This window comes from Dermacentor variabilis, chromosome 2 (genome assembly GCF_050947875.1).
Source record: "Dermacentor variabilis isolate Ectoservices chromosome 2, ASM5094787v1, whole genome shotgun sequence".
In the NCBI taxonomy this organism is placed as follows: Eukaryota; Metazoa; Arthropoda; class Arachnida; order Ixodida; family Ixodidae; genus Dermacentor; species Dermacentor variabilis.
In genome coordinates, this window is record NC_134569.1 from 74,977,231 (window position 1) to 75,003,854 (window position 26,624).

The window sequence follows — 26,624 nt, forward strand, 5'->3', positions numbered from 1 at the left end:
AACAAGCTACAAGGTTGTATGGGCCAGTCAAAAGTGCGATGCAACTGTCTATCCGTGCCCAAGAGCGACGTCTACTGAATATCAAGCATCACAACACGCCTCGTTAACTTCCACCTCCCGCGCCACATTATTTTGAAACTTGTGTCGAGCGACATCAGCATACGTCCGCGTGCACCCATTGTGCTTGGACCAATTGAACGTCACTCAATACTTTAGCAATCTTTTATAAATTCTAGTTTCATCAGCTCTACGACGTCGGACACGATGATGGTACCCAGGGCGCCCAAGTTCCACCGTGGTTTTCAGGAAAACTGTTAGGGTCAATGGTCATATTCTTCCGCACTGGCACGGCAGCGGCTGCAAGCGCATCTAAACGCTTCTTCAGTGACGCCACCACCTGTTCAAAAAACATAAAAGGGACATCTGGTAAAAATCAGTCTGTACGGGAAATGTCAATATACCGTGTGTAACGTCTAAAGAGACTCAGTTAAAGAGACACAGTGCAAGAAGCAGCCTGCCAGAACATTAAGGTGGCCCTAGCGTTATCCACCCTGACGCCAGGGGTCTTCGCCTCGGGGCGGGTCTTCTAAAATCCGACTCCGAAGGGAACGAGAAGTCCGTTGCCTATGCCAGTCGCCGCCTCAGCGAACCAGAGTCGGTACCACGTTTCATAACTTGAGTGCCTCGCGGTAGCCTGGGCCATTGAGAAGTTTAGGCCTTAGGTATATACGGCAAGCATTTTACTATTGCTACTGACAACATTGCAATGCACTGGCTCCAAACAAAAAAATGACCTAGATGCCAAACTTGCTAGTGGGCACTCAAACTTCAAGACTAAAGATTCGCGGTTGTTCATCGTTGTGGTTCTTGTCACTAAGACGTCGACTACCTTTCACGCAACCTTGTCGTTACTAACAGCTCTTTGCTAGCATTTGCATTACTCTATCTCCAAGCTGCACACTCGAAGGACACCGAAATCTGCGACATCGTCTGGCGCCTCTCTGGAGACACCAGTATATCTAAGCGCCGCCTCGAGAAACTTTCATCTGCGTATACAGTCTGAGTTGGCATCCGTTATCATCGATGTACAAGAAGAGAATTGCACCTACCTGTGATGCCTGTGGCCATGCGACCATCCATACTTTTCATGTGTCACGACGCCCCCTCTGCTGGCCCCCTAGGTCAGCAGAGGACTGTGACTCGCGTTAAGGAAATGTTTTGCTAGTCTGGCATGCCCGCGGATGTCTACCTGTACTTGTCATCCTACACCATTTCTCAAGGTCGTAAGGTCGTCACCAAACCACAATCTGTGCCCTTACGACTAGTCGCCCCTCCTAACGAACCATTCGATATCATGGGCATTGATCACATGGTCCCGTTCCCTCGCAGCAAGCATGGTAACAAATTTCTCATTGTGTCCACGGACTACCTGGCTAAGCGGATAGAAAAAAAATTGAGCCATCCCTGATTCTGCAACCGCTCATGTCATGACCTTTATTAACGAGTGCCTCATATTCCGGCATGGCACGCCGAAGTTGCTGATTTCCGACCGTGGCACGGCATTTATGTCGAATGCATTCAAAGCTTTCTTGTCTAAACATGGAATACGGCAAGCTGCAGCGTCCCCTCAACATCCACAAACAAATGGACAGGTCGAGAGCACCAACCGTACCATAAAAGACGTGTCCTACGTCTTTCTCACAGACGATGGCTGGGATGGCTACGTCGCTGGTGCGGTTTTCGCCCTAAACACGTAAACATCAGTAGACCGATGTCAACGCGTAGACATAAAAATATATTACCAGGATTTTCTATACGTACAGCGCACGCCAGAGCAGGGAAAGATGAACATAGAAGGCGACACAGGACACTGAACAGTAGCCATAATGTACCCAAAACCAGCTTTTATTATTTGTATTTATGTGCGCTTGTACACTTTCTCTGTCTCTCTCTCTTTCTCTCTTCGTACTCTGATAAAACCCGCTTTTGACAGTCGTATCTCTGAACGTGCAGAATTTCTCATAGGTATCTTCCTGATTTGTTCACCTGCTCGTCCCAGACTGCATCGCGCCCTCGTGTACGTTTTTGGAACTCTGCATGAGCGTATATGTAGGTACTGAGAGTGGTGCAACTTGTGCTCATATTTTATGTTATAGTTCGCGTGTTTATGGGACTGTACGCTCTAAATATTTCTCATTATGAAGTTGTATTTCTAAGCTTTGGCCCGTAAACTTTGTTTTATTTTTATTATTACTGCTAGGTGAGTAGGGTTAAATGGGGTTTAACTGGAGAGATTGGAAGCAGTACGCCTCCGGCTACTCGAGTTCACTTTTTATGCAAAAATTTAAATTTATTTGAAAATAAATGACAAATAGAAAATAAAGCACTTTAGCGCGCGCAGACAGTCCCACTTACAGGAGTGAAAGAAAAAGACAGAAAGAACGTGACAACGAAGGCGGGTCACTCGATAAAATTGTACTGAGTATTTCGAGCACATGTCCGTAATTTTTTTAAGTATGTTACTGCACTGAAAGCGTTTTTTGTAAGGCCACTAACTGGCCATGGTCCAACTATTGTCCCAAGGGAAAGTGAATTATTGCGTAAGGCCACTAACTGGCCATGGTCCAACTATTGTCCCAAGGGAAAGTGAATTATTGCCCAGAGGCCTAAGTTTAAACAGCATCTTTCGTCTTTGTTGGGCGTATAACATGCAGTGCAGCAGCAAGTGGGCTATGTCCTCGTCCACCACTCCAAAGGAACATGACGCGGGGCTTGCACGGTGGATTTTATACAGAACGTGCTCTCCGTGTGCCACACCAACGCGAAAGCAGTGCAACAACGTTTCCTCACTTCGCCGGTATCCTCACATGTACAGCAAATTTCAACCCATGATCTACAGCATACAACATTGATCTTTTGTACTCTTCAACGAGCCTTGCCGCAGATGATCTTCTCGCTGAGACCTTTCGCATCATGTTTTCAACTTGGAAGCTGAACAGTGAACTGGTGTACAGAGAGAGAAAGAGATTTTTAAGGAGCTCCGCAGATGTTCTCTTGGTGGCATGCCCAGCATGCTACTGCAGATTGATAGTGTCACGTGGTGGTGACGTTGAATAACACAGTAGCAATACTGTGAACGAGAAAACTAACTTTTATTGGGCGAACCTGTGCCCACAAAACAGGCTACACTTATAGCACAACGATAGCGGCGAACACGCTCGGCGATCGTCGAAAATCTGATCAGCGGGTCAAGCGCGTCGGCTTTTATAGATCAGTCATCGAATGTTCCAGATTAACCGTTGGGACCCGCATGCCTTCTACAAAGTTCTACACCATTCGTCTCAAGCGATGAAATCAGATAACACAAGGTTCGGCGACAACAGACAGCGGATAGAAGCATCGATAACTTTCCAGGAACTTCGGATACATGCAGGCGCGTCCCGCGCTGTGCGATAACATTTGCTAGGCGGCAAGACGTGTCGCCCGATAAAGACAAGTACACGTGTCAATAGGATGAAACATGAATGGTGCAATCTTCTCCATGTTCGTGTGCACGTTTTGCCAATTCGTCGGCTCGTTCATATCTAATTATGCCGTTCTGACCGGAAACCCACTGAATTTCACTTCATTGTTACAGCTACGCGAAAAGGAGTACGCGTCACTTTTGTAGAGTGATTACATCTCTTTATTTTATTTTCATTTCAGTATAAAAAATACATACACAGTGCGTTTTAGAGCGCAGCTCTTAGGCGACCGTTCCTGCAGCGACCGTCGGATTGGGTGGCGTAACCGAGCGAACGAGCACAGCGAAAGATGGAAAAGCGAACGCGGAGCGTGAGGATGACGGTGGACGATCGCGCGGGAAAATGGTGTCATGCGCACCCTCCCGGACGCTCGATGGGTACTCGTATCTAAAGCCCCTTAAACTTCGTAAAGTAGCGACACTCTCCTCCTCCGCCTTCACTCCTCCTCGTTTCTCCTCTCTTTCACGCGCCTTCCTCGACTGTGACGCCACCTACACTACTTGAGCGTGGCAACGGCGCCAACATGCGCTCCTCGCCACTCCATAGACACTTTTCGAGCAAAAATGGCGCTGATGCACGGCGCGAGGGCCCACGTGTTGCTATTAGGCCAATAGCGAGGCGGCGTCGGCCTCGGCCAGAGCGCGCGAGGAGGAGGCGGCATTCTTCAAAACGTGGCACTACTTTACGAAGTTCAAGGGGTCTTATATCTAGTCTCAGCCGGACCACTCGTTTCCTACTATCGTCGGCTCGCGTCAGCTCTCGCTCGCGTTCGTTTGGTTTGCCTTGTTTGGTCTGGTTCGCGCTTGTTTCGATTGTCATGGTTTGAGATTGTTTTGTAATCTGATTGTATGCGCGGCACGCACTCTGTAGCACTTTCTGGAAGCCACGCGGCACCAGCGATTACACTGGAACATTCGACGAGTCATGTATAAAAGCCAACGCGCTTGACCCGCAGATGATATTTCCGACGATTGCCGACTCTGCTACATGTCTCTCTCAAATTATTTGCCTCAATATATCGCGAAATAAAAACACGTATAGAGCTACGCTCAAATTTCGCATTAGGGAGTATCGTAATCATCATCAGTGAATTCGTGCCTCCATGTGTTGCTTACTGGGTGCACTATACCTACCCACCATCATGAACAACCGACAAGCACATCCCCCCCCCAATGGTTCTGTGTATTACATGTTCCTTCAAAGTGACCAGCATTCCCAAGCATGCGCAAAGTGAGAGCGAACAATTGTTCAGGCTATGTGCACACGCAAAGCTTGGAGCTCCGCACATGCCCAGTTCATTCAAGCTATCGCTTCTTCACCTTAATAGCCTGGCTATCCACTCAGTACAAAAGTAATCACTGAAGTAACATATAAGAGTGTTTTTTGAGATGCACCAAATTTTTAAAATAAGAAAAATATAAGTCAGGGTAACGTTATGTTTACTATTCGAGCGTACGGATGGGCAGCCTCTAGATACAGAGCAACATCCGCAATTGCGTGTGTAATTAGCTAAGTTACGGTAATTAACTTTATAATTCCGTTGGGCGGTACGTGTCCACTTCGACCGACGAAATGCCGTTTCAGGGGCCCTAGGGAATAACGAAGTAAATTTGGCGGCCCGCGCGCATCGAAGCGCTAGGCCAACGCCGCAGACAGCAAGGAGATAACGCAGGCTGCACAAGGGGCCGAACCGGCGGTGACCTCGGAGAGGTGACGAAAGGCGGGAGGGCGGCGACATCGACGACGCAGACGCTGTTTTTCCAGCCAGTTTCGGTTTCAAGGAAACCGCCAAGGGGAACTAATTAACGCGTAGCTCCCATATGAAATCCGATATTCAAAATTTGATCAATAGGATAGGTAGTGTCGAGGACGGGCCCCAATGTACTCATTTGTTGTAGCCACCTAGTGTTGATAATTAGAAAGTTAATTACCAAAACATCGTAATTACGCACGCAATTGCGAAAATTGCTCTGTATCTAGAGACTGCCAATCCGTACGCTCGAATGGCAAACATAACGTTCATCTTCATCAGCCTGGTTACGCCCACTGCAGGGCAAAGGCCTCTCCCATACTTCTCCAACTACCCCGGTCATGTACTAATTGTGGCCACGCTGTCGCTGCAAACTTCTTAATCTCATCCGCCCCCCTAACTTCCTGCCGCCCTCTGCTGCGCTTCCCTTCCCTTGGAATGCATTCCGTAACTCTTAATGACCATCTGTTATCTTGCCTCCTCATTACGTGTCCTGCCCATGCCCATTTCTTTTTCTTGGTTTAAACTAAGATATCATTAACTCGCGTTTGTTCTCTCACCCAATCTGCTCTTTTCTTATCCCTTAACGTTACACCCATCATTCTTCTTTCCACAGCTCGTTGCGTCGTCCTCAATTTAAGTAGAACCCTTTTCGTAAGCCTCCAGGTTTCTGCCCCGTACGTGAGTACTGGTAAGACACAGCTGTTATAAACTTTTCTCTTGAGGGATAATGGCAACCTGCTGTTCATGATCTGAGAATGCCTGCCAAACGCACCTCAGCCCATTCTTATTCTTCTGATTATTTCAGTCTCGTGATCCGGATCCGCAGTCACTACCTGTCCTAAGTAGATGTATTCCCTTAGCACTTCCAGTGCCTCACAACCTATTGTAAACTGCTGTTCCCTTCCGAGACTGTTAAACATTACTTTAGTTTTCTGCAGATTAATTTTTACACCCACCCTTCGGCTTTGCCTCTCCAGGTCAGTGAGCATGCATTGCAGTTGGTCTTCTGAGTTACTAAGCAAGGCAATATCATCAGCGAATCGCAAGTTGCTAAGGTATTCTCCATTAACTCTTATCCCCAATTCTCTCCAATCCAGGTCTCTGAATACCTCCTGTAAACACGCTGTGAATAGCATTGAAGAGATCGTGTCTCCCTGCCTGACGCCTTTCTTTATTGGGATTTTGTTACTTTCTTTATGGAGGACTACGGTGGCTGTGGAGCCGCTATAGATATCTTTCAGTATTTTTACATACGGCTCGTCTACACCCTGATTCCTCAATGCCTCCATGACTGCTGAGGTTTCGACTGAATCAAACGCTTTCTCGTAATCAATGAAAGCTATATATAAAAGCTGGTTATATTCCGCACATTGTTCTATCCCCTGATTGATAGTGTGAATATGGTCTATTGTTGAGTAGCCTTTACGGAATCCTGCCTGGTCCTTTGGTTGACTGAAGTCTAAGGTGTTCCTGATTCTATTTGCAATTACCTTAGTAAATACTTTGTAGGCAACGGACAGTAAGCTGATCGGTCTATAATTTGTCAAGTCCTTGGCGTCCCCTTTCTTATGGATTAGGATTATGTTAGCGTTTTTCTAAGATTCCGGTACGCTCGAAGTCATGAGGCATTGCGTATACAGGGTGGCCAGTTTCTCTAGAACAATCTTCCCCCCCTTCCTTCAACAAATCTGCTGTTACCTGATCCTCCCCAGCTGCCTTCCCCCTTTGCATTGCTCCCAAGGCTTTCTTTACTTCTTCCGGCGTTACCTGTGGGATTTCGAATTCCTCTCGACTACTCTCTCTTCCATTATCATCATGTGTGCCACTGCTACTGTATAAATCTCTATAGAACTCCTCAGCCACTTGAACTATCTCATCCATATTAGTAATGATATTGCCGGCTTTGTCTCTTAACGCATGCATCTGATTCTTGCCAATTCCTAGTTTCTTCTTCACTGCTTTTAGGCTTCCTCCGTTCCTGAGAGCAAGTTCAATTCTATCCATATTATACTTCCTTATGTCAGCTGTCTTACGCTTGTTGATTAACTTCGAAAATTCTACCAGTTCTATTCTAGCTGTAGGGTTAGACGTTACTGTGATTTAACGTTACTGTGATTTAAATTTTTCTGATTTTAAAAGTTTGGTGCAGCTAAAAAAAACACCCTGTATATCGAATGCATATGCAGATGTTACAATGCACCTTGTTATTGTCAACTGCCCTTCCATTGTATCCGACAGAAGAGAATATGGCTAAAAGGAAAGGTTCGAATCATAACTTTTTCGTATTGTTTGATTAACAGCTTAATGTAGTAAGAATGACCGCTTACGTTCGGAAGTCTGCCGGCCAAGTTATTGAGCTCGCAGGGATCCTTGACTATGTCGAAGAGGTAGACGGATGTGTTCGAGGAAAAGTTCGTTGTTTTTACTTTGCCACACGTGAGCGTCGCTCTCTGCCTCCAATCACTGGGAAAGGCCAGGTTATCCTTCCTGTACATTTTCCTGAGAGCACCGGCTGCGGTTGACTGGACAAGCAGAGAGTCGAGGTCGTGGCACGGACGGCTTCCACCCGGTAGGTTGTAGCGATCGGCGAAGTTTCCGGTGCTGTCTTGCACCAGCTTGTACCGAGAGTTCCGCAGTGCCGACGACATGGTGAACGTATAGTCGTAGTTGTAGAGCAACTCAACTCGAGGCGATGGCAGTCCGTAGGACAGAGGCCGCCACATGTCGTATCCGTCCAATTCTGCCATCTTCGCAGCGTCGCCTCCTGAAAGCGAGCGTTGCGCATGGGTGACTCGAACACCGGCGTATACGTCTGAATTCGGAAATGAAGTAATCTACATCGCGCCGTCAGGGTGAGCGCTAATTGCAATGATCCAGATATTTACACAATGGCTCCTTTCTAACTCCGAGAGTGTCAGAAAAACTTGTTTGATTGGCTAATCAACATCGCTCGCACGCCTTCTCAGTTTGAGCGTCCCATACCCAGCTGTCGCAAGAATGCATTAGAATATTCTCTGCTGTGAGACGCTATTTCTCCTTGCCGCTTGTTTACTGAAGTTAAATATTGATCAGATGCCATTACCTTTTCCTTGAATACATTATTATTATTATTATTATTATTATTATTATTATTATTATTATTATTATTATTATTATTATTATTATTATTATTATTATTATTATTATTATTATTATTATTATTATTATTATTATTATTATTATTATTATTATTATTATTATTTGGATATAGTCCGGTGTTTCCAGCGTGGCAGGTATCGTCCGGCGAAGTTGGATACGCCACGCCGGCGACGCTACAGTCTACCACTCTAAAAAAAGTTTACACCCTTTGGTGGGTACATCTGCCACACAAAGATAATCGTCATCTGCCTTGCTTGCCTTTCCTATATTGAAAACGCCGCGTCCCCTATTTTCCTGTTGGCAGTGCGATGTCGTGCTGATAACGCGCATGCTGTTTGTTACTGGGAAGTACCGGGCTCGCAGCGTCAAAGAAAGGAAATGCGGACAAGACAGATGACGTTTATCGTTGTGTGGCAACATACTACTCAAAGGGTGCAAAATTTTCTTACAGTACACTCTAAGAACAGTTTACACCCTTTGGAGTGCCCCTCCTGCCACGCAACGATAATCGTCATCTGCCTTGATGCGTTTCCTTTCTTGAAAACGCTGCGCTCGTTACCTGCCTGTCGAGAATGCTCTGTCATGCTCATAACGTGCATGCCGTTCGTGACTTGGAAGTACCGGGCTCGCAGCGTTAAAGAAAGGAAATGCGGGCAAGACAGATGACGATTCTTGTTGTTTGGCAAATATACACCCCAAAGGGTGCAACTGTTTTTAAAGTGTAGGGTCGCCAAAAATGTCCTGTGTATAGTTCGGCGCGTTGAACGGAGCCCTGCAGCAAAGCGGCGGTCAGCTGTTGCCGCCACGCATGCGCATATGGTAGCGGCGAGGGAGTACCTTTTGTTTGGCGAAGACACAAACTTAGCACGCTTGCTTCAGTTCACCCGAACTGTAGGTCAGCATGCTGCCACCCATCCAAGGTGGCGCGCGATGTACTCTGGTCTAGCGGTTCCGGCGTGAGAAAGGACATGTTCTATCCACGCCAACCCGCGTCGAACACTGCCAGTCACGCTGGCAGCGCAGTGACGCCAGGCGGCAGCGCGTCCAATCTGCGCCGGCGTAGCGTAACTGCGCTGGGCGTGACGACCCGGCTATATCCGCGCCTATATATCCACGCACGTCGCAGGCATAGCAGCCTTTCCAGACGCGTACGGTGCATGCCACGCCGCAGCTCGGCGAGCGAAGCAGATGAGCTGCAAATTCCGTTTCCCAGAATTCCTAATGCGATGCGATCGCGTTTACATGCACTGAGAAAGTCGACTTACTCGTCTCAATCCACCCCTGTCTGGCGCATTAATGTAACGCGCTTTCCTAGCGCACTAGCCCCGTTTACATGCATGCGATGCGCTATAAAGTTGATGTCATGCGGTAGGCTGCCTCAAAAAAATCACGAACAATAAGAAAGTAAAGTCGGACTGTTCACAACACCAACTTCAACTCAACGTTTCACTCTAGCTTTAATGGCGCTTGTGGCTAAAATTTGTTACTCGTGCCGAATGTCGACAATCACTTGATATTAGATTGAACGTCGGGGGAACGTGCAGCCTTAACATTCTATATCGAAACCGTAAGCATAACGCAGCCTCTGTGCCAGAGTCGCAGAAGCCATTGATTAGGAACCAGCCACTTGCAGAAGCCGTCTCGCGATATTCCATACCAAAAGAGTACATATATCCTATAGACCCACGTACGATAGATCATTGTTCAGCTCTAACGTGTCCACACCACACATACACATTGAAAAGAAAGAAACAAAAGAATGCGTCGCACTAACCGGCGATTGAGTAGAACGTGGGCAACCAGTCCGTGATGTGCATCAGTTGGTTGGACACCCTGCGTCTAAAAGCAAGCAGGGGACTCCACAGTAAAGCGGCCGCCCTGGTGCCTCCTTCCCAGAGCGTGCCTTTGGCTCCCCGAAGCGGCCAGTTGTAACCGCGAGAGTTGTGATTGCCCCAGGGGGCACCGCCATTGTCGGTGCTGAAGGCAATAACAGTGTTCTCCAGCATTCCAGCGTCGCCAAGCGCCTTGACCACTTGGCCGACTGACTGATCCATCGTGTCAACCATCCCTGCGATAAAGAACACATGTGATTGAAACTGGCTCTCGAGATGCACTGCACACATTCCATTTTTTCCGCGCATTTTAGATGAAGTAGAAACCATGGACAAAGCGGATCTGTAACGTTTTTACACTGTTATATCTACCACGACAAATAAAATGTACGTACACTGCTGAACAAACGCCTCCAGACCTCAATGCTCAGAAAATACACCTAACCTGGGCCATCAGGACGCCTGAAACATCGTCACTACATCCGAGTATCGACTGCCTTCGAGTATGCTTTCGTTACCTTAATTTCCACTCCTTTTCTACAGCAGACAACCGCTTACACACATCGCACTTCTTACTATTAGGCCTTGTTTAATTTGGCCGCAAGATTTGAAAAGTAATATGCCTAAAGCTTTTTTTTTCTTTTAATCGAATAGCTTTCTTTCACCTCACACTATTACCTTAAAGGCCCCCAGGATTGGAGGTATTACATAAGGGGTGGGTAGCAAATGTAAAAGAAATTAAATACACAAGGAAAAGCTGTTTAGGTACACGTTTGCTCGCTGTTAAATGTAGTAATTATACGGTTAAAAAACGTGGATGGACAGGTGATTGCGGCGATGTCGTGTGGAAAACTGTTCCAGTCCGAGGCCGAGCGCGGAAATAGTGATGAGGCAAAAGTAGTAGTGTGCGCATGTGGCCGGCCAACTTGAAGGGGATGACCAATGCAGAGTGAAATGTGTGCAGGAGTACTGATGTAGGGTGGATGATGAAGTAAGCTGTAAAAGAACCTATGGAATAATGAGTACATACTAGCGATACGATGCCGACGAGCCAGAGTTGTTAGGCTGGATTCTGCTTTCAACGATGTTACACTGACATTATATGGATAGCATGATTTAATGAATCTTGTGGCACAATTTTGTACTAATTTTCGACAGTTTGTTAGATACTTTTGGTTAAGGCTCCAGATGGCAGAGGCATATTCGAGCTTAGGGCGTACGAGTGACTTGCAGGTAAGCAATTTTACCTTCGGTGGCGCTTGGCGTAGATGATGTTTTAAGAATCCAAGGCTTCTGTTAGCAGATGATATCACTTCAGTGACATGCACGTTCCAGGTTAGATCGTTGGACAACGTTACGCCTAGGTATTTATAGGACTGTGTTAATGCTGTTGTGACGGGCGAGATTGTATAAGGGAACAGGAGAGGATTACGTTTTCGATGAAATGACATGAGTTCGCATTTATCGAGGTTTAGTTCCATTAGCCATTGGTTACACCAGTCCTGGACGCAATTCAAGTAATCTGGGAGAGTTAGTTGATCAGCGGGGTTTGTGACTTTGCGATAGATAACACAGTCAAATGCAAAGATACTGATGTTACAGGAGACATGTGTTGATAAGTCGTTAATATATATTACAAATAGAAGGGGACCAAGGACTGACCTTTGCGGGAAGCCTAATGTTACTTGAAGAGAGCTGGAGGCTTGATTATTAACGTGAACAAATTGCTACGGTTCGCCAGAAATTCTTAAATTCTTTTATTCACTGCAATATGTTATGATGTAAGTTTACCCAGTTTTAGTAGCAAGCGCTTATGAGGAACCTTGTCGAAGGCTTTCAAGAAATATAGGAAGATTGCGTCAGTTTGAAGTTTAAAATCAAAGTTCACGTTCAAGTCATGGAGAAAAATAGCTAATTGTGTTTCACAGCATAGGTTCTTACGGAATGCATGTTGAGAAGGATGACAGAAATTAACAGAGTCAAGAAAATTCCTTATTCAAGAATAGACTACATGTTACATAATTTTGCATGGCACACTTGTTAAAGAAACTCTTTCGGCCGTTTTCATAAGTGGTCGCTGGTTGTCGGTGGCTGATGGTCGGTGGCCGGACTTGGAGCAACGTAAGGCTAGGAAACACAATGAGAGAAAGAGCGCATGCTGTTGGGTCACATGATTTTCCAACACCTGAATTCCCCCACGAAATCGTCAGCTTTTTTCAAATGTGGGCTTAAGGTTGCGAAGACTTGTGCCCTTTAGGATTGATTGATTGATTGATTGATTGATTGATTGATTGATTGATTGATTGATTGATTGATTGATTGATTGATTGATTGATTGATTAATTAATTAATTAATTTTACCTGCAAAGCTGCATTTGACCTCGAAAGTCGTCGAATTCGGGGCTACAGATCAATACCAGCCACACGATCTTCTGTACTGTCCAATTTAACATTAGTATGCTACATACGCGTTCTTGCATCCACTCGTATCGAAATATGGCCGCCTAGGGAAAACTTTAAATCCGCAAACTTTTATCTATCGGCTGATGGCCATAGCCACTTATTAGAGGGGTCCGCAGAAAATCGATTAAGGCTTGCGCTAGACATATGTGAAACAGTATTAAGTGATACTGCCGATGTTGAACAAATGAAACACGCACGCACACGTACACAGACACACGCCCCACAACCAATTTATCAACTCCCAAATACTTTCGACACTCAGAGCTATGACTGTTGAAATACAGCGCTAAGTAGCGGTCACATACAAGCGATATTCCCGTTAATGTTCACACGAAACTAAAGATTTCTAAATGATGGCCCGCTTGCGACTTACAATATTACGTTAAATATGATGAAAAGTTTGGAGGAAACTTAAGCTTCGCCTTTAAAAGTGGAACACGATAGCATTCAGAGATATCTGACTGCTTCTCACGCTTCCCGGCAACTTCAGCTTATGTAACCGTAATGTTTACCGAGAAACGCTGGCGGCGAGCGCTATGCACGAAGGCAGGCTTTCTGGTAGAAACGCGGCTTCTTGCGTGAGCTGCGATGCGGTGGAGGCGAGCGCCGTCTGGAGCTCCGCCCTCTGTTGCAAAGAACCGGGCGTGCCGCTTTGCGGCCTTTGAGATTTGTGTTTTGAGTTTCTGCGTAACAAAATTATGTTTTCTCGTATATTCGAATTACAATTCGACGCTATCATGTCTGTGGGTTGTGTGTAAGTCGTATTTTACAATTTTTCTGACACATTTTACCTTGAGAAATCCAATTAGTTCAGTAACTTCCTTGCGCTACATGGAGGGGCTGCGTGGTTTGGCATGCGTGGTTCGATATGTTTTTTGGGCGAAACGACGGTCGACGCTGGACGCGAAACAGCTGGTGCTGACGTCGGATTTTCTGCGACACGGGGCCAATAACACTATATCGTTAAAATGTCTTGCAAGAGAGCCTATCGAAATGCGCTCCCCCTACCCATTTATCATTGTAATAAATAAAAACTCAGCTTAGTAAACTGAGAATACTGACCTGAAATATGCCCCCTTGGAATAAAATGCTCAATAATTTTACATCCAAGACCTAAGCATTGTTTCTGCATCACATCAAAGTAGCTGTGCAAAAATAAGGAATTCACGCTTAAAGACTACACGGACAGGAAAAAAGACGAGCTCGTGTCTGCCAGCATTTCGCGCACCCTTCTCCATGCATACATACCATTTCGTGCAAATTTCAATCTTGCTTCAATAATAAAGAAATTCGACCAAACAACATGCACTGCTGGGTCTAATAAAGCACTCTTACCAGCATATATTGTTCTGTTCTTCTCTCCTATGTAGGGGAACTTGGCGATATTTTCCTGCGGTGCCTGCAGTAGCTCTGGGTATACTGCGGAGTGTGCGGCCTGGTAAGTCACCACGAGCAACAGTGGCTGCGAAGAGTGAGAAATATACACGTGCGGAAGCGGTGCGGAGTGCGAAATTTGCCGCTGCACGGTCAGCTGCGCGTACTTAATAAAAAAAATGTAAAGAAGACGTCCACCAGTTATACTACCCTGAACTTGGTGTATAGGACGCACACCTTTCTTTCCGGTGGCTTAAACGCAGCGCGGCCCTCCCCACAAGCGCAGGTGGCACTGTGTTACTCTGACGACAGGAGATATATCGGCTCTTCCTTCTATTGCTCAGCGAAGCAGAGCTAAATGATGAATTGTGAGCTGCGTTAGAGGTATGGAGGTTCGGGTAGTAATAGCTTGTGCGTGGAGTTATAATTTATGCAGTGTAGGAACCCACCATTTCGCTGGAGTCATTAAGCTGCCTCGTGTCCCAGTTTCAGCTGATGGCGCAGCATATGGCACACGGACGGAAGGCGCTAGAGGTAAAGCATTTATCGGTATCGCCTCGCAAGGCTGGGTTCACCTGCAGCTAGCAACATCCTTTTCCCTAGTACTCGTCATATATAGCAGAGAGAGAGAGAAAACATTTATTCGGACCATCGAGGTGGTTGCTCTTGAGGTCGAGTGGGTGGTGTCCTCATACCAGGACTCCACTGGCCATAAACACCTCGCGTCTTGGTTGGCGCTAACCATTGCTAAGTGAGTAACCGTCTTTAAGTTTGCCCTTGGTTAAGACCACCCTTGAAGCAATTTCGCCGGATGACCTCTGTTAGTGCTCTCAGTACGTGGAATAGCGACAAAAGTTGAGCAATAACCTTACGTACCTCGAGAGCCCACTGTTGTGGGAGGACGTTATTTTATGCCCTTGATCAGACGTTAAGTTCAGCTTTAAGGCCATACAGGCCTTACATGACTTTTTAAATTTAAAAAGTACGGGCCTGGACTGTAGGCTTTGAGTAGGCCAATATGCTTGCCTTATGTTTTACACACTCCTTCTCTCGTCATCGTCACCCATCATATGCCTGTTTCCTCCCTCTTTATTTCCCTCTTCTCCTTCCCCCAGCGCCGAGTAGCTGGCTAGAGGGATGTACCTCAGGCCGACCTCTCTGCATTTCGTATCACGAAACTTTTTCATCACTCTTGCTCTCTCTGTGCTGACCTGCATGACATAAGAAGCGCCACTCCCACCCTGCGTGTCCAGCGGGTCATTACAACCACTTTCATCGAAGGGCTTCTGAACATAAAGTCAGTGTAAAAAGAATGTGGAGCACATGTTTTGAAAAATTGGATTTCCTAGTAGCTCCTGCCTACACCACTGCATAGTCCGTTTGGGCTAGTTGCACGTCCAGGCAGCATTCCCGAGGTGCGGAACTGTATGCTGCTTCAGAAAACTTCCGACCGAGAACTTTTCACGCCGACTGTGCATGTCCCATTAGAGAGTGCGATGTTCAAATATGTTTATTCTCGCATATTACAGGGTCCAGTTTAAACCTGGGCGAGCATTTGAGTGGCAGACAGAGACAACTCTCACTCGCATGTATCATAAACGGTAATAAACTAAATCAAGCACACAAGGAAACTAGACAGCTATCACTTTCATCCCCAAACAACGACAAGAAGAAAGTTCGCGAAGGCTTTTTGAAGGCGCGATAAGTTTGGTTGCGGAGGGTGTACTGTACGCCCGGCCAAGCCTGATCTGAAACACTCTTCCCTATTGCCTACCGGTGTTGCTACTTCACTTCTGTTCAAGTTGTGTATGGGGTGTCTTCTGTGCCTTGCTTTTCACCATTTCGCCGTTTATTGAAGTCTACATTGGCCTGGTTTCTTGTGCGTAACCGAAAAACGCTTTCACACGGCAGCAGCGCAAAAGAACAAAAAAGACGTATCATGCATAGTTGTGCATGACTGGCCACCAACCACACAGGGCGTCGAACGTGTTCTGCCTGGCTCGCGCAGCGACTCCTTGACCGAACGAAGACCTGAAGACTCGAAGGCTTGAGGTCTCGCCGACATGTTGGCCGCTCAAGTATACATTGGCACACTCGAAGTGTTTTGCCTGCTTTCCCGTGTATATGTTTTTGTTTCACCAACTTGTCGCAGTTAAGTTATCCGTCGCTCGCGACACACCTTTCACTGTGTAGGACTCGTGTCGAGACTGTTCTAGCAGCTCCCATAAAAAAAACGTCGCATCTAATCCTGCAGTCGCCGGCATGCGTGCAGTACCAGTTTACTTTGCCCTGACAAGTTATGACCAGTCTTCAAGTCTTCAACGTGCCCCGAAAGCTAGACACACAGACGTTTATACAGTTCACCTTTGTAGGAAAGCAGCCGTCGACACCGTAAATCGAATCCACAACACTGCGCTAGGCCACAGAACGCTATAGACGTCACGGTGTGTCTACGCAGTTCTGCATTAGAACCTAACATTCAGAGATTGCTACAAAGTTTTCTTTCTTTTTCTTTTCTCTTTTTTTCCTTTTAAGGTTGCGTGTTCCCTAAGATGTTGCGGTAAGGGACGCAGCCACTCTTGTTATCCGCTCTAGTACGCACAGTTGTTAAGTGCGCAGAGTTCATCAGAGACCTGAAACAATGTTTACCGGCTCCGGACAAAGGATACCATCACAAGCGCCAACCGTCACAAAGGTGGCATCCAGCAGTGCTATACCTTGGACTTTTTCCTGTTTTTGATTATGGTCTGCACCCTCTTCGTGTACAGTGACGTAGAGTAGGTTCCATTGCCTGACCACTCAGGTTTCTTGTTCAACCAGAAATCAAGACCTGTGTGGTTTTCCTGGAGGAAGAAATAGAAGGGATCGAGGATTAGTGTCGTGTGTCTGTAGTTGATTAAGGTTGCCTGCCCTAAGGACATATTTTCGACGCGCAGCCTTATAGATCAAAGACTTGTAGCAAACCTGTCGAAGTAAGCTGCGTACAGCCTTCGTCGCACTAGTGTAGAAAACGAAAATGGTGCACTCAGCAACGCACCCGCTATGTTCGCTGGCTGCCACTGGTTCGAGCTCGGGCGCTATAACGTAAAGCTATTCCAATTGTGCAATCAGCTCTCTGCGATTGGTCAAAAACTTTTTTGGACCACCCCCACTTCGCCTGTCTGTCACGCTAGGTTACGAAAACCGCGATAGCTCCCCATCTGGTATGACGCGTACACGCTGATTATGCATGATTTGACCAAACAAAAGAAAAATAGTTATTTCTGATTCAATGCCTTTTCGCCATTAGCTCTCATCTATTGGTTAAAAGTTTTCGGGCCGCACCCACTTCATCTGCCTGTCACATGACGTCACAAAACCGCGAGAACTCATCGCGTCAAAGTGACATGTACGCGTTAAAAATGCATTAATATGCCGAACAAAACTGCATTTTTCTCTGAATAGCTGCAAGCTGTACCGTTCCGGAAGGAATAAAAGATGGCTGATGCCGATCGCTCAGGCACTGACTACTCGCACGTGCCGGAGAGCATGGGTTTATTTTCGTATAATGAAGCTTTCTGCTTGGCTGTGTAACGTTTTGAAGCACTTTCGGCAAGTTTACGACCTCGTTCTGCCAACTCTTCTTTGCTGAAGATCCATTTTAGCGTCATTCTTAAGCTTCCGTTGCATGCCGTCGCAATTTTCGACCAGCCACCCCAAGCTAAGTAAGAGGAAGCGGACCAATCGCAAACGCCGGCACCGCCGTCTTCATCCAGTTATCGATTTTCAGCGCACTGGCTCGGCCCAATCAAATCCCTCTCCACATTAGATTTGAGCCTTGTTTCAGGTTACGTGAAACACCGTGTATATGGCTGGCGGTATTGGCTGGAGGTCGCGAAAATACCCTATGTTGAAAAATAAAAATAAACATAATCCATCGTGACTCACGTACATAGCTGACGGTGTGAGTGTAGTAGTCCTCCTCTCCGTAGTAGAAGCCGTAAAAACTGTCAAAGCCTCGGCATGTTGGTGTAAGACTCTCCTTGTAAGACCCTAGGTGCCACTGTGCGAAGGAAGCAAGTCTTAAGCGCATGCACTTATCGGGGAAATAAAGACCGCCTATACGAATAATTACAGCACTGGCGATGTGAGCACAAATGTTAGATTTGGCAACGTGCAAGAAGTTTGCAGCTAAGTCACTTGAAAATAATTTAGCATTTGACAAGTTGTTCAATGGCCTTAAACGTATATTTTCAGATTATATATATATATATATATATATATATATATATATATATATATATATATATATATATATATATATATATATATATATATATATATATATAAGTGAAGGCCATTAAGGGTGGCCAGATCACGTATTATAAGCTAACATAAGCGTGTTACCTTACCCAGTGGCTAGCAAAACTATTCAGTCACTTGTGGCCTTGGACTTCTGGGCATTTGAGCTTTCTGAATCCAAAAGAATATGTAAATATTTATATGCTCGCATCTTTTAATGTTAATGAGTTCTCTTTATTCTTTCATTTTCGTTTTCAACGACCACTTCAGGTAAGAAAAATGTTGCACAGGAACTGCCCACTGTGAAATTGTCATATGGTACGTACTTATGCAGCTTATACTCTGCCATTGCAATCAGGACTGCCGTATTTTAAGAGATTAGCAACTCGGAAGAATACCACGCACGCCATGACGATCTTCCCAGCAAACTCGTTTTTACCATCCGTCTTGTGTTTGGTAAATGAAAGAGACATTGCGTTAGTGTTGTTCTTTTCTCGCATAATTTGCCCGCCGACGTGATCGCTCGCGCTCCAACGTGTCTTTTTGAGAAACTACTCTCAGTTTTCCCTCATTCCCAGGGACACAGGTCCACTCTACCATGGCGCAAGGCGCGCGGCTAGAGCGAGACAACGCACGAAAATTTTGGCAGGCACCGCGACTTGATTTACACGGACGTCGCGAAGTCGGACCATGGTCACGTTCTGACAGCAGTCAACTACTCCACGCACTCAAACATCAAAATCTCGGCGCCTGTGTGCGCCCATTGCACGAGCAAAGCTGAAGCAACTGCAATACCTCTAGCAAATAGACAAGCAGAGGAAAGCGAGAACTTGGTAGCCGTCCTGACAGCCTCGAAAGCGGTGTACCGGATGTTCATAAAGGGACCGTCTACCGCGGATAACCCTCAAGCTACCGGGCGAAACATTCCGCGCGTCACGCAGTGTTACATGGTGCCTGGGATACTCGGTGGTCCCAGGAAACGAACGGGCGAGCGCACTAGCTCGCGAACTAGCGAAGCGAGCAGACGGCGCCCCGAGTAAAGTACCAAAGGACCACACGCCGCACGACATCGTGGAGCAGTAGCGTCGCGAACGACAAATCAAGGCGTTTCCGCATCCACAGCTCGGAGTAGAAGACGCTCGGAAACATACAAAAATCCAGATTCCCACCTTTCCGCACTTGTGACTGTGGCACGCAATGTGGTCAGCTATATATGCAGATCAATGCCCCTTGTGTGGGGCGCGGCCTTCTATTGCCCACGTTATTTAGGAATGCGTATATAGGCCACCGAGCATAAGCTCGCTTTTATACTGACCTCACTCAGGAGCCTTGGGAGGTCACTCTCGCTCGAGCTGACTTGGAGACCCAGAAGGGTCTCTTCAGACAAGGCCGAACGTACAACAAATTACTGGAGTTCAAATTACAACTGGAGTTCAGGACTAGGGACCCACCCTTTGCCGTTCCTTTGTCTTTCCTATTTATGAAATCAAGTTTTTCAATCAATCAATCAATCAATCTGTTTTTGCAGACGCAATTCTCTCGTGGCTGCGTTTTACTTGGCGTACCTTGTCCGTTTAAGCTCTCGCCTGTGTTTTAACCGCGCTTACGTAAGGGCTGCGTTTTGTATACGTTTTCTCGCCGTATTCTGACGCCTGCGTTCCTCGTCACTGAGTAGTTTCTTGGGACGCAGGATAGTCACAGAATTTTCGTGTTCAATATTATACAAGCAATGAACTCCACAGGAATTGTTGTATCCTGGCCTATGATACGACGCAGGTCCCCCGATGTCGAGTGCACCTGTCGCGTATCGATAAAATTCTAGCAGTAGTTCGGGCCATTGAGTTCCCTACAATAATTACTAGAGCATATGTCACTGCAATCGTGAGGTCACGGTATCAAATCCCTGCTGCGGCGGCCACATTTCGATGAAGACAGCAAAAACGCCCGTGTCCCGGGCATTGGGGGCAAGTTAAAGATCCCCTGGTGATCAAAATTAATCCGGAGCCCCCCACTACGGCGTGCCTCATAATCAAGCTGTTGTTTTTGCACGTAAAACCCCAAAAATTCATTAACTGCTATCGTGCTGCCACCATGGGAGTGATCGTCAGCAGATGAATTTGTCTAATCTTCGTGCTTGTGGCTTGAAACATTCTTGTGGGGTTGTTTGTTACGCTTTATCTGGCTTTATTGCCCCAGGTAATCAGGAAGGTAGATTCAGTATTGACTGTAGCAACACACCAGCAACGGGTAGAATTAGACCGCAAGGAGTTAGGAAAAGACGCACAAATGATAAGAATAGAGAAGGTTAAGTTTGTTACATAAACATGCAGGTTGGTGGCAAGCAGGAAAAATGGCTGCAAATTCAAACACAGCTGAATGACGAGGCGATTAGCCTGCACGCATTGACCGAAACACATCTACGAGATTTGTAGCAGCACCTGTTATTGACAATTTTGTATCGGAAAGGTGCAGTAGAATGACTGGGACAAGGAAAAACGCAGTCGTAGGCATGCTAATTAGGCATGGTCTTAAGTTTAAAAGGGTGAAAGATATATGCAAGGAGTATTTATGGATTAGCGGCACATGGCAAGGCAGAAAGACGTGGATGTGAGTATCTTACCTATGGACAAGTAGGGATAGCAGAGATAAAAATAAGGAATTGATTGATTGCATCAGAAGCGATATTAAGGAGTTCATGAAATCGGCCCCGGTGGTATTAGTGGGAGACATGTACACACACATGGGTGACTTAGACGTATATACTTATTGCAACGGTTCTTTAGTGTTGGATCTGTATGATGAGCAGAACCTTATAGCAGTTAGCAGGGAGAATAACTGTCATGGACAGGTAACCTGGCAAAACGGAAATAGGCATTCATGTATACACTACGCCTTAGTCTCAGGAATGGTCTACAAACAACTATAGCAAATGATAATAGACGAACATGGGAAAAATAGCCTGGGTAACGACCATAGACGATTACCATTAAAGTTTGAGAGAGTTACTAAAGCAAAACAACGAACTAACATTATCAGAATTTCTAAAAATGAAGGAAGGGCAAATAACAGAGATCGCAAAGTACATAAAGAAGAAAATTGAGGCTTTCCCTAGAGCACTCTGGGAATATAAGGAACTGGTAGATGTTAGGCAGCAGGAAATAGGACAGACACCGGAAAATAATATTGCTGCATTGGAAAGAGGAAACAGCTTAAGTGGTCGAACAGGGAAATAAAGCAAGCTATAGAAGAGCGTAGGCAGGCGTCTAGCAATTATCGAGAAGCCAAAAAGTTGGGAATAACACGAACAAGAGGTGCTCCTTGGGTGGACCAAATAGCGAGAAAAGGGTGGCGAGCGAGCTTGTGCAAGTGAAAATTAAATGCGCAAGCGAACCGTTGGGTGCATAACATTCGCAAAAGAGGCAAATGCGCCCAAAAAGCACTCGAAGTTCCAACCAAAAATTCGCAAATGGCTATAAGGGACGAAAACCGTAACATCTACGAAGGAGACGATGCACTGCCGTACATCACAGACGTTATTATGGTAAATACGGCACGGAAGAAAGCGCTATAGTTCACACTCAAACAGGTGTGGCAAGAACAGAGAAACCTGAGAGATCAAAATTTAGCACGCGAAGCTTTTATTGGTAAAAAGCGAACGAAAATGTCGTGAATAACACGAAAGCCGGACCTGATGAAATCCCAATACAACTAATCAAAATCCTCGGTGCAAAGAGCAAGGCACTGCTGACTAATGCCATAGAGCAAATGATTAGAACGAAGAAAATTCCTTTTGGGTGGCGTGAAAGCAAGATGAACCTCATCTACAAAGGCAAATGTGGTAAGGATAAGATGAGCTCGTACAGGCCAGTTACAGTAACGTCGATGATATCCGGGTGTTCAAAATTAAGCTTTATGGTTTTCTTAAAGTTAGGCACTGAGAGGCACTCCAGGGCCACCTGTGTAAATAAGTTATATCGCCAGGAGCACACAAAGTGAGATGATAATTATCGCTGTCAGCAGCCCAATTAACTAAAATTTAATAATTAGCTTCCTGATCACTGGGTACGTTTATGATGAAAATTTACGCACAAAAAAACAAGTGAAACAGGCGCACACGTGCGATAGACGCACAAGCCAGACATATTAAAGCTAAAAGACCGTTTTTTTATGGCCGCCGCCATATTGCGTAGGCAGTGGCGCCATCTATGAGCAGTCGGAATGCCAGCATGCGCGGACGCTCCGTGTTGTACGCCATGGTGTACTCTCGGTGGCAGTTTCTGGAGCTGGTTATCGCACTCACACTATTCATTTAGCATGAAATGTCGTTTTCTACATGTGCAACGGCCCTTTTAGACGCACTGAAGTGATTTAAGTCGCCGTGGCCAGAGTTTCTGATGGCATTGAGGCGGACGGAGAACCTAGCGCAATCTGTAAATTTCAATTAAATTCTGCGGCTTTACGTGCCAGAACCACAGTTGATTATGAGGGACGCCGTGGTGGTTGTCTGCGAATTAATTTCGATCTCCTGGGGTTCTTTGGCGTGCACCCAATGCACGGAACAGGAGCGCTTTTGCATTTCGCCCCCATCGAAACGCGGCCGCCGCGGCTGGAATTCGATCCCGCTACCTCGTGCTTAACAGCGCAACGCCAAAGCCTCAAAGAAACCACGGTGGTTGTGCGCGATGTGTGCGCACAGGTTTGAGCCTACAATCAGCCTCGGATCTCAGTTGTGTATTTCTGAAGATTAGTTTCACGAATGTGATCTTACTGCAGCATTCTCATTGAATTTCAAGGTTCTGATTTAGCAGCAATGAGCAATTACCAACCATACGACGATACTGACAACATGGGCAGCATTTTGCTGCAGAATAAGTTGGGCTATTATCTGTAGGTACATTGCGCGACTACCTTGATTGCTGTAATAGGTGCCCGGCCACGACTATAATAGCGTTGGTTAGTAATAACAGTATACCGTACAGTGTGAATTTCACGCACTTGTCAAGTGGTCGAGCGACCGGCTGCAGGTTCAAGGTAGTGGTAGATCCTGGGTTAAAGATCTGTTTGTTCTCTATAGCCTATGGTCCAAGTACGTGGCATGACCACGCGGGGTCTTATTGCTGTAAGATTGTTTTTATGCGATCCTCAATGGATATTATTTCTTACAGAGCCAAAAGGCAATGGCGAAGCACAAAGCTTATACGTGTTATGCTGGTTCGCCCAGCGCAGTGATCGCTTTGTTAAACAAGGCTATCGACTTCATACAAGAGGCTGACGTAGACAAACGGTAGTGAGTTCTAGTACACTTCACTCGAAGTGCGTGATAACGATGCCGGTGGTTGACGCAAATGTTTTATAACGATTGACGCTTCGGTGTTTCGGGGTTGCATTGGCTTTGCCGTACACGATAACTCTTAGTTCCCACGCCAAGCTGTCAGAGGGGATTTTCCCATTCTTTCTTGCGATTCACAGACGCCGGATCTCTTCGGCGAGTGAAAACCAATCGAGCCAACATAGTTCACAATACCTACACACACCGCTGCTGCTGATGCGCGTCGCATGTCTTCGCAGTCGACAGAAACTCCCGAATACTGAAGCTACTATTGCACCTAAAGGCTGCACAGTGGTTGTTCGACGACTTCGTACGAACTGCCGTCACGTAAAGTTTGCAGCGGACGAGCTAAAGCACCTCCATGTCCTTCCGCAGCACACGACGGCAACACATCCAGGCTGAGCCACGCCGGCTCACAAAGCCAGAGGAGCGAAGGCTCTCCGCGTGTCCTGCTCGATGAAGAGGTTAGTAGGGAGTTTTCGATTTTCAGCAACCTCTCTTACGAGGCACAAACTGCCGGGTTTGCTAAAGAAAGCAAAGAGAGTGCAAAAGAACGCAAAGGGCCTACATTGAAGTTTGGCTTTTTGCGGGCGCTACGCCGCTTGGGTACGTTATTTCTAGAACTCTCTAATGTTAACAAGGCTAAGCTTTAGTAAGAGAGGCGTCCATTTGTACAGTCACAAGCAAAAATCTGGGAACCAAAGGTACCACCATTTCTTTCTTTCTTTCGCAGCCTGTGCGTTCCGGCTGAAATCAAGAGCGCACGCCTACGTGCGCCTAAATAACCATTACAATGTATTACACCAATTCCAGGCCGCGGAGCTGCACTTCAATATATTTCAATTTTTTGGCTGATGCCGCGGTCTCCAAACTTTTGCTCGCGGCTGTACATGCGTTAAGTAATTCATGTTCATATCAGTGTGCAAAAAAGTGCAGTATTAATTTAACACACACACAAGCACACGTTGTTGGAATCTGGAGGACAATCCCAATTGCTGTACCCTAGATTTTGGACGTTGCCGTTGGGTGCAGGAGTTGGCCGAAGTTGAGGAGGACTTTGAGATGAAAACTGGAGGTTTATTTACATTATTTACAGTGAGAGTACAAAGAAATTAACAGTCATAAAGTCATTACGGGCCGGCAGCAACTCGGACGCTGCGGTCCGTGGCAAGAAGCTCGAAAGAGATTAATGAAAGAATGCTCTCCTGCTGCTCCCGGTCTCTGGCTTTTAACCCCTGCGGTGTCTCGAAGTCACGTCCCGTTCGGCCAATCGGCGAACCCGCTCAGGTGGCGTCATTTTCGGCCAATCGGCGAGCCCGCTCAGGTGTCGTCATTTTCGGCCAATGGTAGGCGCCCGTGCGAGTGTACGTCACATTCGGCTCAGAGGATCACTCTTTGGGATCCAATTGTCCGAGGCATTACTTGTCTGCGGTATTGCCTTCCCGGTCTGCAACTGCGGACACCAAGGCGGACATGGGTGGGGGGGAGGATTGCTCCCAGGGCTTCACGGTGCATTACGGCCATCGTTGCCTCGCGGCTTGCAAGCGCCGTCACAATAGGCGGATGGGGAGGAGACGGGTTGTCTTCCAGCGACCTTTCAGAGCTGCAAAGCAGCTTTCCTCGGGACCCACGTTACCTGGAACAGTGCCAGGCTCCCGCTACACTTTCGGAAAGAGTCAAGCAGTGGGACAACGGCTCCACATGTGACGCACGAGGTGGGGGACGCCAACTTGTTTGCACGTGCCGCGCCTCGGGAACGTGGTATATCTGCTTCTGCGCTCCTTAATTAGCTGTGACGCTATTCGATGTGGTCTGGTGAACTCGGAGGAGGCTCAGGAAAAAGTCCTGTATCTAACAACGTACACACACACAGGCACACACGAATGTTATATATAGTTAAAGTAATACTGTAGGAAGCAATGAATGTACGTAGTAATTATCACTCATTCGTGTTTATGGCATTCCTCTACCACTTGTGCGTATCGAATGAATTCGCATTTGCAATTTTTCACCAACATATTCTGCGTTTAATGTGGTACTTCAGCAACAATCCAAAATGACCTAGGTCCATTCAGGCTTAGCTCGCTTACCTTTCCAACCAAGTGGGTCTCATAGCCGAACTCTTTAAGATATTGGGGCAGAATACGCACGTCCGTCGGCAGTCCCCATGGCTCAGGTATACCGATCGGCACGCCCTGCATGCCTGGTAGGGAATAGATGACATCACAAGAATGAAAACCTCTATACTGAGAGCAGGCTAGCAATATTTAGAGCAGGTTTTACTTTATATTTTTACGCCTTTGCGTTAGCTAACTGAACGCGAAAACTAGAGCCAGACCATATTTCCTATTTCTTTACGTGCTCAACTGAATATGCCTTTGTTCCTCAAGTAGCGGTCCCTCACTCTTCGACAGATCGTCAAGAGCGTAGACCTTATTTTCAAATCAATGAGATTCGAGTCCGGCGTCTATTTAGTGGGTCTGGACACCCGCCGCGGACGCGGTTCCGAGACCTTGTCTCGAAGCGGCTTCCTCAGCTCGCTAAACGGCCCAGAGTTGTGCTGTCAGGTTCGAGCTGAGCAGTGCGGTCTTCCAGCGCGAATGGAGGCTGGCGGTGGAAGTGACGGAGCGGTCGGCACTGCCCGACTTGTTTGTGAAGTCCTAACATTCTCATAACATGTGATTAAGTGTGGCAACGTCGCCTTACAATGTGCATCTGTTTTAGTGTACATGTCTGGATACATGGCGTGCCTGAGTCTGGGGATGCTGTAAGAATCTGTTTGTAATTGTCTGAAGTATACTGCTTTCGTCCTGTCTAATCTAGCGTGAGGGAATGCTGTGAAGATCGGCCTGCAGGGGTACTGAGCTGCAAACCTTTCACGGCCCACTGCAATTGTTTCAATGGACCTGCGGGAGTAGCGACCTTCGAAC

The 26,624-nt window shown here is 46.6% G+C and overlaps 1 protein-coding gene across 11 annotated transcripts in view; it reads right to left on the reverse strand.

Annotated features, from left to right (window-relative positions):
- Positions 1-208: 208 nt before the first annotated feature.
- The window catches only part of LOC142572097 (arylsulfatase B-like), a 52,521-nt gene continuing 26,105 nt past the window's right edge, over positions 209-26,624 (reverse strand). For all 11 annotated transcript variants that reach the window (XM_075680959.1, XM_075680961.1, XM_075680960.1 and 8 more), the window contains 7 exons: positions 25,785-25,897; positions 18,016-18,126; positions 16,802-16,927; positions 14,046-14,172; positions 10,190-10,483; positions 7,605-8,041; positions 209-397 (listed from right to left, as the gene is read on the reverse strand). In XM_075680959.1, coding sequence (XP_075537074.1) covers positions 248-397; positions 7,605-8,041; positions 10,190-10,483; positions 14,046-14,172; positions 16,802-16,927; positions 18,016-18,126; positions 25,785-25,897 — 1,358 coding nt within the window. In that variant the 3' untranslated portion in view covers positions 209-247. The remainder of the gene's footprint in view (positions 398-7,604; positions 8,042-10,189; positions 10,484-14,045; positions 14,173-16,801; positions 16,928-18,015; positions 18,127-25,784; positions 25,898-26,624) is intronic.